At 47.0% G+C, this 17477-nt stretch overlaps 1 protein-coding gene across 1 annotated transcript in view; it reads right to left on the bottom strand.

Annotated features, from left to right (window-relative positions):
• Positions 1–17477, bottom strand: part of LOC139276783 (monoglyceride lipase-like) — a 77755-nt gene that overhangs the window by 21201 nt on the left and 39077 nt on the right. The window contains exon 4 of the mRNA XM_070894787.1: positions 6418–6524. Within this exon, the coding sequence (XP_070750888.1) occupies positions 6418–6524 (107 nt within the window). The remainder of the gene's footprint in view (positions 1–6417; positions 6525–17477) is intronic.

Here is a 17477-nt window from a genome sequence, read left to right as displayed (position 1 = left end):
AGTACAGACAGCCTTTCTAGTACCTCCTCTTTATCAATTTTTATCTCATCCAGTATCTCCATTACCTCCTCTTTCACTATGACTTTGGCAGCATCTTCTTCCTTGGTAAAGCTCATTTAGTACCTCTGCCATCATGCGTATGTCTCCTTTTTGGTCCCTAATCGGCCCCACACCAACTCTTACGACCTATTTACTATTTATATGCCTAGAGAAGACATTTGAATTCCCTTTTATGTTAGCTGCCATTCTATTCTCATTCTCTCTCTCGCTGCCCCTCTTATTTTCTTTTCCACTTCCCTTCTGAACTTTCTATATTCAGCCTGATTCTGACTTATATTCTCAATCTGACATCTATCATACCCGCTCTTTTTTTGTTTGAGCTTACTCTCTATCTCTTTCATCATTCAGGGAGCTCCGGCTTTAGTTGTTCTCCTTTCCACTCAGAGTTTTGTGAATCTTTGGAATTCTCTGCCCCAGAGGGCTGTGGATACCGAGTCTGAATATATTGAAGGCTGAGATAGATAGATTTTTGGACTCTAGGGGAATCAAGGGATTTAGAGAGCGGGCGGGAAAGTGGAGTTGAAGTCGATGATCAGCCATGATCTTATTGAATGGCGGAGCAGGGTTGAGAGACCGTATGGCGTACTCCTGTTCCTAATTTTTATGTTCTTATGTTCCCTCTCGTGGGAATGTACCTCAACTGTACCTGAACCATCTCCTCTTTAAAGGCAGCCATTGTTCGAATACAGTTTTGTAAGTCTGGCACCATTGTGCAGATACCGGTAGTGTCCACCCCTACCCCAGGGGCGAAAACCCATTTGCGCCCCTTGGTGCCCTCCCGGAAGGTCGAACGGCAGGTACACAGGAGCCCAATTTCATCCCCCTTGTAACCAGAAATATGGCTGATCATTTTTGCAGCTTTAGTACCCCATTCCTACTTTCTCTCCATACCCCTTGATCCCTTTAGCCGTAAGGGCCATATCTAACTCTCTTTTGAATATATCTAACGAACTGGCCTCAACAACTTTCTGTGGTAGAGAATTCCGCAGGTTCACAATTCTCTGAGTGAAGAAGTTTCTCCTCATCTCGGTCCTAAATGGCTCACCCCTTACTCTTAGACCGTGACCCCCGGTTCTTGACTTCCCGAATAATCGGGAACATTCTTCCTGCATCTAACCTGTCCAATTCCGTCAGAATTTTATATGTTTCTATGAGATCATAAGATCATTCCCTCAGTACCCCTTTCCTGCTTTCTCTCCATACCCCTTGATCCCCTTAGCTGTAAGTGCCATATCTAACTCCCTTTTGAATATATCCAATGAACTGGCCTCGACAACTTTCTGCGGCAGGGAATTTCACAGGTTAACAACTCTCTGAGTGAAGAAGTTTATCCTCATCTCAGTGCAAAATGGCCTAAGCCTTATCCTAAGACTGTGTCCCCTGGTTCTGTACTTCCCCAACATCGGGAACGATCTACCCGCATCTAACCTGTCCCGTCCCGTCAGAATCTTGTATTTTTCCAAGAGATCACCTCTCATCCTTCTAAGCTCCAGTGTATAAAGGTCCTGTTGATCCAGTCTCTCCTCATATGTCAGTCCTGCCATCCCGGGAATCAGTCTGGTGAACCTTCGCTGTACTCCCTCAATAGCAAGAACGTCCTTCCTCAGTTAGGAGACCAAAACTGAACACAATATTCCAGGTGAGGCCTCACCAAGGCCCTGTACAACTGCAGTAAGACCTCCCTGCTCCTATACTCAAATCCCCTAGCTATGAAGGCCAACATACCATTTGCCTTCTTTACCGCTTGCTGTACCTGTATGCCAACTTTCAATGACTGATGAACCATGACACCCAGGTCTCGTTGCATCTCCCCTTTTCCTAATCTGCCACCATTCAGATAATATTCTGTCTTCGCATTTTTGTCCCCAAAGTGGATAACCTCACATTTATCCACATTATACTGCATCTGTCATGCATTTGCCCACTCACCTAACCTGTCCAAGTCACCCTGCAGCCTCTTAGCGTCCGGCCTCACAGCTCACAGCACTACCCTGTTTAGTGTCATCTGCAAACTTAAGAGATATTACGCTCAATTCCTTCATCCAAATCATTGATGTATATTGTAAAGAGCTGGGGTCCCAGCACTGAGCCCTGCGGCACCCCAATAGTCACTGCCTGCCATTCTGAAAAAGACCCGTTTATTCCGACTCTCTGCTTCCTGTCTGCCAACCAGTTCTCTATCCACATCAGTATATTACCCCCAATACCATGTGCTTTGATTTTGCACACCAATCTCTTGTGTGGGACCTTGTCAAAAGCCTTTTGAAATACACCACATCCACTGGTTCTCCCTTGACCACTCTACTAGTTACATCCCCCAAAAATTCCAGAAGATTTGTTAAGCATGATTTCGCTTTCATAAATCCATGTTGACTTGGACCGATCCTGTCACTGCTTTCCAAATGTGCTGTTATTTCATCTTTAATAATTGATTCCAACATTTTCCCCATTACTGATGTCAGGCTAACCGGTCTATAATTACCCGTTTTCTCTCTCCCTCTTTTAAAAAGTGGTGTTATATTAGCTACCCTCCAGTCCATAGGAACTAATTCAGAGTCGATAGACTGTTGGAAAATGATCACCAATGCATCCACTATTTCTAGGGCCACATCTTTATGTACTCTGGGATGCAGACTATCAGGCCCCGGAGATTTATCTGCCTTCAATCCCATCAATTTCCCTAACACAATTTCCTGACTAATAAGGATTTCCTTCAGTTCCTCCTTCTCGCTGGACCCTCGGTCCCCTAGTACTTCCAGAAGGTTATTTGTGTCTTCCTTTGTGAAGACAGAACCAAAGTATTTGTTCAATTGGTCCGCCATTACTTTGTTCCCCATTATAAATTCACCTGAATCTGACTGAAAGGGACCTACGATTGTTTTCACTAATCTTTTTCTCTTCACATATCTATAGAAGCTTTTGCAGTCAGTTTTTATGGTTCCTGCAAGCTTACTCTCATACTCCATTTTCCCCCTCCTAATTAAACCCTTTGTCCTCTTCTGCTGAATTCTAAGTTTTTCCCAGTCCTCAGGTTTGCTGCTTTTTCTGGCCAATTTATGTGCCTCTTCCTTGGATTTAACACTATCCCTAATTTGCCTTGTTAGCCACGGTTGAGCCACCTTTCCCGTTTTATTTTTACACCAGACAAGGATGTACAATTGTTGAAGATCATCCATGTGATCTTTAAATGGTCTGCCATTGCCTATCCACCATCAACTCTTTAAGTATCATTCGCCAGTCTATCCTAGCCAAATTCATGTCTCATACCATCGAAGTTACTTTTCTTTAAGTTCAGGACTCTAGTCTCTGAATTAACTGTGTCACTCTCCATCTTAATGAAGAATTCTACCATATTATGGTCACTCTTCCCCAAGGGGCCTCGCACAACAAGCTTGCTAATTAATCCTCTCTCGTTACTCAACCCTCAGTCTAGAATGGCCAGCTCTCTAGTTGGTTCCTCGACGTATTGGTCTAGAAAACCATCCCTTATACACTCCAGGAAATCCTCCTCCACCGTATTGCTACCAGTTTGTTAGCCCAATCTATATACAGATTAAAGTCACCCATGATAACTGCTGTACCTTTATTGCACGCATCCCTAATTTCCTGTTTGATGCCATCCCCAACCTCACTACTACTGTTTGGTAGTCTGTACACAACTCCCACTAGCGTTTTCTGCCCTTTGGTGTTCCGCAGCTCTACCCATACAAATTCCACATCATCCAAGCTAATGTCCTTCCTTTCTATTGCGTTAATCTTCTCTTTAACCAGCAACGCTACCCCACCTCCTTTTCCTTTCTGTCTATCCTTCCTGAATATTGAATAGCCCTGGATATTGAGTTCCCAGCCTTGGTCACCCTGGAGCCATGTCTCTGTAATCCCAATTACCTGTGCAATCTGGCTTTCCCAATCCTTTGCGCATTGTTTCTCCTTTCTATTGCTACTTCCTGCTGCCCATCCCACTGCCAAATTAGTTTAAACCCTCCCCAACAGCACTATCATCCAACACCCCGCCCACTCCCATTCCCGCCAGAATATTGGTTCCGGCACTGTTGAGGTGCAGCCTGTCCAGCTGTACAGGTTCCCAACTCCCCCAGAACAGGTCTCAATGTCCCAGGAATCTGAAGTCCTCCCTCCTGCAGTATCTCTCCAGCCACACATTCATCTGCTCTATCCTCTTATTTCTATACTCACTAGCTCATGCCACCAGGAGTAATCCAGAGAATACTACCCAAGAGGATTCATTGCTTGTTGGAATTACATTTACTGCCTTCTGCTAGGTCCAGGAAAGACAGAAAGAATGGTTACATCCACCTGAAAGGGGAGTCCCAATCCAGCAACTTGAGCACCAACATCTGGGCTAACACTCCAGTGCAGTGCTGAGGGAGTGCTGCACTGTCGGAGGCGCTATCTTTCGGATGAGTTGTTAAACCGAGGCCCCGTCTGCATTCTCAGGTGGGCGCAAAAGATCCCATGGCGTTATTCTAAGAGCAGGGAAGTCCTGGACAATATTTCTCCCTCAATCAACGTAACAAAAAGAGATTATCTGGTCATTATCACATTGCTGTTTGCGGGAGTTTGCTTTGCGCAAATTGGCGGCAGTGTTTCCTCCATTACAATAGCGACTACACTCCAAAAGTACTTTGCAAAACCCTGCGGGTGCTGGAAATCTGAAATAAGAACACAAAATGCTGGAAATACTCAGCGGGTCATCAGCGTCTGTGGAGAGAAACAGAGTTAACGTTTCATGTTGATGACCTGACGCAAGGTTATCGACCTGAAACTCTGTTTGTCTCTCCACAGATGCTGAGTGATCTGCTGAGTATTTCCAGCATTTTCTGTTTTTATTCCCAAAGCACTTTGTTAGCTGTGAAGCGTTTCGGGATGCCCCGACGGCGTGACAGATAGTATAGAAATGCAAGTCTTTCTTTTCCCCATCACCATACCGAGCATCATCTTGCATTTACGTTAGGGTGACCATATGACCACGCCGTTTGAGGACAGTCCCCAGTTCACGAAACTCGTCCCCGAATAACCTAGCTTTTAATTTCTCGTGTTGGGATATGATGTACAACACACATGCACTGTGCCGTTCACCCTAACTTGATTACACGTTTAAAATTCTGACGGGTTTGGACAGGTTGGATGCAGGAAGAATGTTCCCAATGTTGGGGAAGTCCAGAACCAGGGGTCACAGTCTAAGGATAAGGGGTAAGCCATTTAGGACCGAGATGAGGAGAAACTTCTTCACCCAGAGAATTGTGAACCTGTAGAATTCTCTACCACAGAAAGTTGTTGAGGCCAATTCACTAAATATATTCAAAAGAGAGTTAGATGAAGTCCTTACTACTCGGGTGATCAAGGGGTATGGCGAGAAAGCAGGAAGGGGGTACTGAAGTTTCATGTTCAGCCATGAACTCATTGAATGGCGGTGCAGGCTCGAAGGGCCGAATGGCCTGCTCCTGCACCTATTTTCTATGTTTCTATGTTTCTATGTTTACACGTTTCCTCCCCAGGCGCACCCCCGCCGTCAATCACGCCGACAGTGAGCGCCGACTGGTCGGAATGCCAGCCCCGAGGTGGCCTTGGCGGTGTAAGGGGCTGGTGTACTGGTTAGTGTCCACGTCCATTGAGCACCGACTGAGGGGTGGACACCGCCGCCAGTGAGTTCGGCTGCGCTCCCGGCCCACCCCCACTCGAGAACCAAGGCCCTACTTTTCTTCCCTGTCCCGCTTTGTTCGCTTCAGGATGGACCAGTTTGAATCGCAGGTGGCCGCGAGCTGATTGGTTGGCGGGATTCTGATTTCATCATCTCCATCCCCACAATTCGAAATGGTCGCAATTCCAAAGCCAATTGGTCGGTCGGTGACGGTTACGGCCAACAATTCCGTTAATATATGGCGTGTTCGTTTTTGAAAAACGCGGCCTGCGACACACGCGCACAACAGAGACAAAAGGTCAGGTGTCAGCAACTGCCTGCAGCAGTGTAGACAGTGGGTATGAAAAACTAAGTGTTATTCTATTTATAAACTGTCTGAATGCGCTTCATTAGTATGAGGTTACATCCGCAGTAATTACATGCATTTTGCATTTGTAGTGTTTATGTGCAACTGTTAAAATATAGGCTGCTAAAAAAAATATTGCTACATTTTCTGATCTGACTCCTTTGCTACGTTCCTGCTCTGTGTGTCCCCAGATTCAGTTAGACAATATGGTCACCCTAATTCATGAGGTGGAAGGTGAAATCGATAGTAAAGAACAACATATTAGAGCGATAATTTTGTGTGTACAGCAGTCACTAGCCTGCTTTCCTGATGGACTGTTGTGCTGCAGTTAAGAGCCGCAGGCGGTACTTACTGTGATCGTGTGAAAATACGAGCAGGGATTGGTTCAAGAGCATCGCAATAATTCTCTTGTAGCGCCCGCAGTGCTCTCCTGCGGAGTGTATCAACATCACTAGAGCCCTGGAATAATTTGGTGAAAGAAGAATTGAGCAGCGGAACACCTTCAACATAAAATGAGTCACGCTAAGATCCTGTAATTCAAAGCTGATTCCACCTCCGTAACATCACCAGTCTGCGCCCCTGCCTCAGCCCATCTGCTGCTGAAGCTTATTTTACCTTCAGACGCAACATTTCAAATGCTTTCCTGGCCGGGCTCCCAAACTATCATCCTTCGTAAACTTGAGTGCATCAAAATCTCTGATGCCCGTATCTTAACTCGCACCAAGTCCAGTTCACCCATCACCCCACCATGTGCTTGTTGGCCTACTCGGTCCCCACCATGAACTCCATTCCCAAGCCACCAGCTCCATTCTCTCTCCCTGGTCACGGTCAGAGGTTGAACCAGACCATCCAAAACCCTGGCGTGCTATTTGACCATGAGATGCGCTTCCGACCACATCCGCTCCACTATACGACCACAATACAAAAGCAAAATACTGCGGATGCTGGAATCTGGAATAAAAACAGAAAATGCTGGAAATGTCAACATGTCAGGCAGCATCTGTGGAGAGGAAGCAGAGTTAACGTTTCGGGTTGATGTCCAGTTCTGTCGACGGGTCAGTGTTCGAAAAGAACAGATTCTTCACAAGCACTGAAAGGGGGCGGGGAAGAAAGAACAAAAGGGAAGGTCTGTGGTAGGTTGGAAGACGAGAGAGATTAGAGAGACAAAGTGATGATGGCCCAAATTCAAATGGTAATGCCAGGAGTTAGAAAAACATTAGTCAAGATAGGGTGTGAATGATGGGATAATGGCCAACTGCCATTGGAGACAAGGAGTACATAAGAAATAGGAGCAGGAGTAGGCCATATGGCCCGTCGACCAATAATTTGTGGCCAATGAGCTGGAAGGGGACGAGAACGCTGCCAAACGAAGGGCGATCCTCCTTACCGTCTGTGGGGCAACAACCTATGGCCTCATGATGACTCTTCTAGCTCCGGTAAAACCAACAACTAAATCCTATGAAGAATTGTGTATGCTGGTCCGGGAGCACCTAAATCCTAAAGAAAGCGCCTTGATGGCGAGGTATCGGTTCTACATGTGTCAACGATCAGAGGGCCAGGAAGTGGTGAGCTACGGCGCCGAACTAAGGCGCCTTGCAGGGCATTGCGAATTTGATGGATTCCTAGAACAAATGCTGAGAGACTTTTTTGTGCTTGGCATTGGCCATGAGGCAATCCTTCGCAAACTATTGACTCTTGAAACTCCGAATCTGAGCAAAGCCATAACGATAGCCCAGACATTTATGTCCACCAGCGACAACACCAAACAAATTTCGCAGCATAAAGATGTTTCAGCCAGTACTGTGCACAAAGTAACATCGTTTTCAAGCAGGAATATACATGGCAGAAGGTACACGGCAGCTGCTGCATGACCTCAGATGACCCAGAGTCTGCCATCAATCGTTAATGCGAGGCAGTTAACACCCTGTTGGCATTGTGGAGGTGATTATCGGGCCCATAAATGCTGCTTCAAGCACTATGCGTGCAATGGCTGCAGAACAATGGGACACCTCCAGCGAATGTGCAGGCGAGCTGCAGACCCTGCAAACCCTGTAAACCACCACATTGCAGAGGAAGGTCGATGCACTGTGGATCAAGCTGAATTGGGGACTCGAACCGAGGAGGCAGAAGTGTATGGGGTACACACCTTCACCACGAAATGTTCACCAATAATGTTAAAAGTTGAACTGAATGGAATTCCAATATCCATGGTACTGGACACTGGGGCGAGTCAGTCCATAATGAGCAAAAAGGCCTTTGACAGACTGTGGTGCAACAAGGCACACAGGTCCAAGCTCAGCCCCATTCACACCAAGCTAAGAACTTACACCAAGGAACTGATCCCTGTGATCAGCAGTCAAAGTCTCCTATGATGGAGCACTGCACGAACTCCCGCTGTAGATTGTACCGGGGATGGCCCCACGTTGTTTGGCAGAAGCTGGCTGGGAAAAATCAGCTGGAACTGAGACGACATCCGAGCGCTTTCGTCCGTCGACGACACTTCATGTGCCCAGGTTCTGAGCAGATTTCCATCGTTGTTCGAGCCAGGTATTGGAAGTTTCTCGGGGGCGAAAGTGCAGATCCATTTGGTTCCCGGTACGCGACCCATCCACCATAAGACACGGGCGGTCCCGTATATGATGCCAGAGAAAGTGGAAATTGAGCTGGACAGGCTGCAGCGAGAAGGAATTCATTGTGTGGGCCAGTCCGACTGTCCCGGTACTTAAAGGTGACGGCACGGTCAGAATTTATGGGGACCAGGACCAGTACCCGCTACTCAAGGCAGACGACCTATTTGCGACCCTGGCTGGAGGGAAGACGTTCACCAAGTTTGACATGACCTTGGCCTACATGACCTTGGCCTACATGACGCAGGAGCTGGAGGAATTTTCGAAAGGCCTCACCTGCATCAACACGCACAAAGGACTGTTCATCTATAACAGATGCCCGTTAGGGATTCGATCGGCTGCAGCAATCTTTCAACGGAACATGGAGAGCCTGCTAAGTCGGTCCCTCGCACCATGGTTTTCCAGGACGACATACTGGTTACAGGTCGGGACACCATTGAGCACTTGAAGAATCTGGAAGAGGTTCTTAGTCAGTTGGATCACGTGGGACTCAGGTTGAAACGCTTGAAGTGTGTTTTCCTGGCGCCGGAGGTCGAGTTCTTGGCAAAAAGAATCGCATCAGAGCCACCGACGCCAAGATGGAAGCCATCAAGAATGCACCGAGACCACAGAACGTGACGAAACTGCGGTCATTCCTGGGACACCTCATTTACTTTGGTAATTTCCTACCCGGGTTAAGCACCTTGCTAGAACCCCTACATGTGCTACTGCGGAAGGGAGACGACTGAGTATGGGGGAATTCACAAGAGGCTGCCTTTGAGAAAGCCAGAAATATGTTGTGTTCAAACAAACTACTTGTCCTGTATAAGCCATGTAAACGATTAGTGCTAGCTTGCGATGCGTCATCATACGGGGTCAGGTGTGTGTTACAACAGCTAATGAATCAGGGATTTTGCAACCGGTCGCTTATGTGTCCAGGAGTCTGTCCAAGGCCGAAAGGGCCTACAGCATGATTGAAAAAGAGGCTCTGGCATGCATTTACGGTGTGAAAAAAATGCAACAGTACTTGTTTGTTCTCAAGTTTGAGCTTGAAACTGACCACAAGTTGCTCATATCGCTAGTCTCTGAGAGCAAAGGGATTAACACCAATGCTTCTGCCCGCATCCAAAGAAGGACGCTCACGCTGTTGGCATATAACTATGTAATCCGCCACAGACCGGGCACAGAGAACTGCTCTGATGCTCTAGTCGGCTACCATGGTCCAGAATCGACTGCCTTTACGTGTCTCGGGCGTACGTCTCCTGCGTTCCGGCGGCCTCCATGCGGCCGGCGCCATGCTCAGACAACCACCTGGTGTGGGCGGAGCTTGCTTCACTCCGCGCGTGGGTGGGGTCCGCGTACTGGCACTTTAACAACCTGCTGCTGGAGGATGAGCGGTTCCAGGATTTGTTCCGTCGCTTCTGGGCCGACTGGAGAAGGAAGCAGTGGGGCTTCCCTTCCTTGAGGTTATGGTGGGATGTGGGCAAGGCTCACATCCGTCTCTTCTGTCAAGAGTATGCGAGGGGGTCGACCAAGAGGTGGGAGGCCAGGGTGGGGCGCTCGACCTGGAATCCCGACTCGGTCAAGTCGTCGAGGACCTGGCCCTGCGGACGGTGTACGAAGTGAAGAAGGCCGCGCTGAAGGACCTGCAGCTTGTTGGGTCCCGAGGCGCGTTTGTGAGGTCGCGGATTTGGTTCCTTCAGAACCTGGACCGCGGCTCCCTCTTCTGGAAAAAAGACGGGGGGTCCGTAAGTAGCTCTTGACGCTGCTGGCCGACGAAGGATCCGGCGGGCATCAGTAACAGGGCCCGAGCCTATTATGGGGCTCTGTTCTCTTCAACACATACTTCAACACACACACAAGTGGCAACCGACCCAGCGGTTGACCACGAAGCAGAATCCATCATCCATAGCAACCCAGCAAGACTCACCACCCCCAGCAGCCCAGCAAGGCCAGCTGTGCAGCAGCACAGTGAAGGCCCAACAAATGACTCACCAACACCAGCATTTGCATCGAGACGATCAACTAGGGAAATGAAGGCCCCAGATCGACTCACATTGTAAATCGTTACACCAATGATTTTGGGGGGGGGGAGGGGGGGGGAAGTGTTGTTATGTATGTAAACCTGCAAGCACATTTATTGAGTTGGTCACACTGCAGGTAAAGGTTAGGACAGATAGTGAATGGGTGACCAAGGGACAAGGCTAGAGCAGGAAGGTAGTGCAGAAGTCCCCTGCGGTCATCTCCCTCCAAAACAGATATACCGTTTTGGATAATGTTGGGGGAGATGACTTACCAGGGGAAGGCACCAGCAGCCAGGTTCATGGCATCATGGGTGGCTCTGCAGCACAGAAGGGCGGGAATAAGAGTGGGAGAGCTATAGTGATAGGGGACTCTATTGTAAGGGGAATAGATAGGAGTTTCTGCGGCCGCAACCGAGACTCCAGGATGGTATGTTGCCTCCCTGGTGCAAGGGCCAAGGATGTCTCGGAGCGGCTGCAGAGCATTCTGGAGAGGGAGGGTGAACAGCCAATTGTCATGGTACATATAGGTACCAACGATATAGGTAAGAAGCAGGAAGAGGTCCTACAAGCTGAATTTATGGAGCTAGGAGTTAAATTTAAAAAGTAGGACCTCAAAGGTAGTAATCTCTGGATTGCTACCAGTGCCATGTGCTAATCAGAGTAGAGGGAGCAGGATAGTTAGAATAAATACGTGGCTTGAGCAGTGGTGCAAGAGGGAGGGATTCAAATTCCTGGGACATTGGAACCAGTTCTGGGGAAAGTGGGACCTGTACAAAAGGGACGGTCTGCACTTGGGCATGACTGGAACTGATGTCCTGGGGGTAACATTTGCAAATGCAGTTCGGGAGTGTTTAACCTAATATGGCAGGGGGATGGGAACCTATGCAGCGAGACAGGGCGAAGTAATATGAAGTCAGAAACAGATGGTAGAAAGGTAAAAAGTAACAGTGGAAGGCCGAGTAAACAAAGGCAAGAAACAAAAAGGGCCACACTACATCATAATTCTAAAAGGACAAAGGGTGTTAAAAAAACAAGCCTGAAGGCTTTGTGTCTTAATGCAAGGAGTATCCGTAATAAGGTGGATGAATTAACGGTGCAAATAGATGTTAACAGATATGATGTGATTGGGATTACAGAGACGTGGCTCCAGGATAATCAGGGCTGGGAACTCAACATCCAAGGGTATTCAACATTCAGGAAGGATAGAATAAAAGGAAAAGGAGGTGGGGTAGCATTGCTGGTTAAAGAGGAGATTAATGCAATAGTTAGGAAGGACATTAGCTTGGATGATGTGGAATCTATATGGGCAGAGCTGCAGAATACCAAAGGGCAAAAAACGTTAGTGGGAGTTGTGTACAGACCTCCAAACAGTACTCGTGATGTTGGGGAGGGCATCAAACAGGAAATTAGGGGTGCATGCAATAAAGATGCAGCAGTTATCATGAGTGACTTTAATATGCATATAGATTGGGCTAACCAAACTGGAATCAATACGGTGGAGGAGGATTTCCTGGAGTGCATAAGGGATGGTTTTCTAGACCAATATGTCAAGGAACCAACTAGGGGGGAGGCCATCTTAGACTGGGTGTTGTGTAATGAGAGAGGATTAATTAACAATCTCGTTGTGCGCGGCCCCTTGGGGAAGAGTGACCATAATATGGTGGAATTCTACATTAGGATGGAGAATGAAACAGTTAAGTTCTGGACCGTGGTCTCTGAATTAACGAAGGGTAACTTTGAAGGTATGAGGCGTGAATTGGCTAGGATAGATTGGCAAATGATGCTTAAGGGGTTGACAGTGGATGGGCAATGGCAGACATTTAGAGACCGCATGGATGAACGACAACAATTGTACATCCTTGTCTGACGTAAAAATAAAAAAGGGAAGGTGGCTCAACCATGGCTATCAAGGGAAATCAGGGATAGTATTAAAGCCAAGGAAGTGGCATACAAATTGGCCAGAAATAGCAGTGAACCTGGGGACTGGGAGAAATTTAGAACTCAACAGAGGAGGACAAAGAGTTTGATTAGGGCAAGGAAAATAGAGTACGAGAGGAAGCTTGCAGGGAATATTAAGACGGACTGCAAAAGCTTCTATAGATATGTAAAGAGAAAAAGGTTAGTAAAGACAAACGTAGGTCCCCTGCAGTCAGAATCAGGGAAAGTCATAACGGGGAACAAAGAAATGGCAGACCAATTGAACAAGTACTTTGGTTAGGTATTCACTAAGGAGGACACAAACAACCTTCCAGATATAAAAGGGGTCCGAGGGTCTAGTAAGGAGGAGGAACTGAGGGAAATCCTTATTAGTCGGGAAATTGTGTTGGGAAATTGATGGGATTGAAGGCCGATAAATCCCCAGGGCCTGATGGACTGCATCCCACAGTACTTAGAAGGTGGCCTTGGAAGTAGCGGATGCATTGACAGTCATTTTCTAACATTCCTTAGATTCTGGATCAGTTCCTATGGAGTGGAGGGTAGCCAATGTAACCCCACTTTTTAAAAAAGGAGGGAGAGAGAAAACAGGGAATTATAGACCGGTCAGCCTGACATCAGTGGTGGGTAAAATGATGGAGTCAATTATTAAGGATGTCATAGCAGCGCATTTGGAAAGAGATGACATGATAGGTCCAAGTCAGCATGGATTTGTGAAAGGGAAATCATGCTTGACAAATCTTCTGGAATGCCCTAAACACCCCCCCTTCCCCCCAAAAAAGAAAGGGACAATGGAAAGAAATGTATTTTGGACTGTGTATTCTGGAATGCCCTCCCCCCCCCCCCCCCACCCGGAGGGGGCATTTGTTTAAAGTGCACAACTAAAATAGTTGAACTGTTAATGTATAGTGTCATTGTTAAATCTTTTTGCTAATAAACCAACTAATTCTTAATGGCAATGTGTTGCTATAAATTCTTAAGCAAAGAACCCATGATGCAAATACCTTACAAGGATGATGGTGCAAGGCAAAAGGAAATGGTAATGGGTCAAGTAAAGAAACAAAATGTGGGTCTAGATAGGGTGTAACTGGGAATCGCAGAATCATCAACATCAGTTGCTGTCTGTGAAAATGGGCGAAGAGATTATGATCTGATACTGTTGAGTCAGAAAGGCTGTAAAGTGCCTAATCGAAACATGAGGTGCTGTTCGTCGAGCTTAAGTTGAACTTCGTTAGAACAATGTAGGAGGCCGAAGACACAGAAGTCAGAGTGGGTGTGGAACAGTGAATTAAAATGACAGGCGACCGGAAGCTCCGGGTCACACTAGCTGACTGAACGGAGGTATTCCGTGAAGAAGTCACCCAATCTGTGCTTGGTCTCCCCACTGTAGAGAGACCACATCGTGAGCAGCGAATATAGTATACTAAATTGACAGAAGTACAAGTAAATCGCTGTTTCACCTGGAAGGAGTGTTTGGGGCGCTTGATGGTGGGAGGGGAGGAGGTAAAAGGGCAGTTGTTGCATCTCTTGCATGTGCATGGGAAGGTGCTGTGGGAAGGGGAGGGGGTGTTGGGGGTGATTGAGGAGTGGATCAGGGTGTCGCAGAGGGAACAGTCCCTTCGGAATGCTGAAAGGGTAGGGAAAGATGTGTTTGGTGATGGGAATCACACTTGAGGTGGTGGAAATGGCAGAGGATGATCCGTTGAATGTGGAGGCTGGTGGGGTGGAAGGTGAGGACAAGGGGAATCCTACTGTGGTTCTGGGAGGGAGGGGAAGGGATGAGATCAGAAATGCGGGAAATGGAACAGACGCAGTCGAGGAACATGTCAACCACGGTGGGCGGGAATCCTCAGTTGAGGAAAAGGGAAGACCTATCGGAAGCACTGGATGGAAGGTGGCATAGTTAGAACAGATACGACGGAGGCGGAGAAACTGGGAAAATGGAATGGAGTCCTTACAGGAAGCAGGTGGGTGGAAGTGTAGTCAATATAGCTGTGGGAGTGAGTGGGATTATAGTGAATATTGGTTGATAGTTTATCCCCAGAAATGGAGACATGTCAAAGAAAAGAAGAATTGGAGATGGACCATGTGAATGTGAGGGAAGGGTGGAAATCGGAAGCAAAGTTGATGAAATTTTCCAGTTCAGGGCAAGAGCAGGAAACAGCACGGATATAGTCATCAATGCACTGGAAAAAGAGGTGAAGGAGGGGATCGGAGTAGGACTGGAACAAGAAATGTTCCACAAATCCACCGAAAAGTCAGGCACAGCCAGGACCCATATAGGTTCCCATAGTAACACCTTTTATTTAGAGGAAGTGAGTGGAGTCAAAGGAGAAGTTCTTCAATGTGAGAACAAGTTCAGGCAGGCAGAGGAGAGTGGTAGTGGATGGGGACTGGTTGGGCTTCCATTCAAGGAAGAAGCGGAGCGCCCTCAGGCCATCCTGGTGGAGGATGGAGGTGTAGAGCGATTGGATGTCCATGGTGAAAAGGAGACGGTAAGGGCCAGGAAATTGTAAACTGTTGGTGGTGGAGGGTGTCATAGAATCATAGAAAATTACGACACAGGAGGCCAGTCGGCCCATCGTGTCCATGCCGATCGAAAAAGAGCTACCCAGTCTAATCCCACCTTCCAGCACTAGATCCGTAGCTCTGTGGATTACGGCTCTTTAAGTGCACATACAAGTACCTTTTAATTATGATGAGGGTTTTGGCCTCTACCACCCTTTCAGGTAATGAGTTCCAGACTCTCGCCATCCTCTGGGTGAAGAAATGTTTCCTCATCTCCCCTCTAAACCTTCTACCAACTACTTTGAATCTATGTCCCCTGTTTATTGACCCCTCTGCTAAGGGAAATAGGTCATTCCTATCCACTCTAGCTAGGCCCCTCTTAATTTTATACACCTTAATTAAATACCCCCCTCAGCTTCCTGTGTTCCAAGGAAAACAAACCCAGCCTATCCAATTGTTCCTCATAGCTAAACTTTTCCAGTCCTGGCAACATCCTCATAAATCTCCTCTGCACCCTTTCTCGTGCAATCACATCCTTCCTGTAATGTGGTGACCAGAACTACATGCAGTACTCCAGCTGTGGCCTAACGAGTGTTTTATACGGTTCTAGCATAACTTCCCTGCTCTTATATTCTATGCCACGGCTAATAAAGTAAAGCATTCCGTATTCCTTTTTAACTACATTATTGACCTATCCTACTACCTTTAAGGATCTGTGGACATGTACTCCAAGGTCCTTCTGTTCCTCCACACCTCTTTCCATTTATTGTGCATTTCCTTGCCTTGTTGCCCCTCCTTAAATGCATTACCTTACACTTTTCTGGATTGAATTCCATTTGCCACATTTTTGCCCAATTGTTCATCCATATCTTCCTGCTGTAAAGAGCTTTCCTCCTCACTGTCAACCACACGGCCAATTTTTGTATCATCAGTAAATGTCTATCATGCCCCCTACATTATTTAAATGGGGAGCGATTACAAAATGTTGAAGTACAGAGGATTCTTGTACATGAAATGCAAAAAGTTAGCATATCGGTACAGCATGTAATTAGGAAGGCAAATGGAATGTTGGCCTTTATTGCAAGGGAGATGGATTATAAAAGTAGGGAAGTCCTACTACAACTGTACAGGGTGTTGGTGAGATCACACCTGGAGTACTGCATACAGTGTTGGTCTCCTTATTTCAGGAAGGATATAGTTGCATTGGAGGCAGTTCAGAGAAGGTTCACGAGGTTGATTCCTGAGATGAGGGGGTTGTCTTATGAAGAAAGATTGAGCAGGTTGGGCCTATAGTCATGGAGTTTAGAAGAATGAGAGGTGATCTTATTGAAACGTATAAGATTCTGAGGGGGCTTGACAGGGTAGATGGAGAGAGGATGTTTCCCCTCATGGAGGAATCTAGAACTAGGGGGGCATAGTTTCAGAATAAGGGGTTGCCCATTTAAAACGGAAATGCAGAGGAATTTCTTCTCAGAGGGTCGTGAATCTTTGGAATTCTCTGCCCAGAGAGCTGAGGAGGCTGGGTCATTGAATATATTTAAGGTGGAGATAGACAGATTTTTGAATGAGAAGAGAGTCCAGGGATATGGGGAGCGGGCAGGGAAGTGGAGTTGAGGCCAAGATCAGATCAGCCATGATCTCATTGAATGGTGGAGCAGGCTCGAGGGGCCTGCTCCTATTTCTAAATGTAAGTCTAAATCATTAATATATTCTGCAAAAAGTAAAGAACGGAGTACTGAGCCCTGTGGAACCCCACTGGAAACAGCATTTCATTCACAAAAACTCCCCTTAACCATTACCCTTTACTTCCTGCCACTGAGCCAATTTTGGGTCCAATTTGCCACTGTCCCTTGGATACCATGCCTACCATGTGAGACCTTGTCAAAAGCCTTGCACAGAGAGGTCTTAAACGGAGTGGAGTTAAACAGAGTTAAAACTCGGGAATTTGGAGTTGAGCTGCAGGCTTAAAAAGGCAAGGATCAACAGGCAACATTCGAAAGGGACGTCAGGGTTTAAAAGTGACATTGGCACAAGGGAAGTAGCTGATTGGTGAGTGTTTTTTTTTCCTCTGTTAAGTTAGTATTTAGTCTTTAAATAAAGGTTAGTTAAATCAGCTGATATCCGAGTAGTTACTGGGTGTGTTTTGCTAAGGTTTAGAGTTTAGTTCTACTTGATAGTTCCGAGTGTAACTGGAGGGATGGCAGGGCAGCTCAGTCCCGTGGATTGCACATCCTGTGGCATGTGGGAAATCCTGGATGCTTCGCACAGCCGGGACGACCACGTGTGCAGGAGGTGCCTCCAGCTGCATCAACTCGAGCTCCGCGTTTTGGAGCTTGAGC

This window comes from Pristiophorus japonicus, chromosome 12 (assembly GCF_044704955.1).
Source record: "Pristiophorus japonicus isolate sPriJap1 chromosome 12, sPriJap1.hap1, whole genome shotgun sequence".
Lineage (NCBI taxonomy): Eukaryota > Metazoa > Chordata > Chondrichthyes > Pristiophoridae > Pristiophorus > Pristiophorus japonicus.
This window is presented reverse-complemented; position numbering and strand designations above follow the sequence as displayed.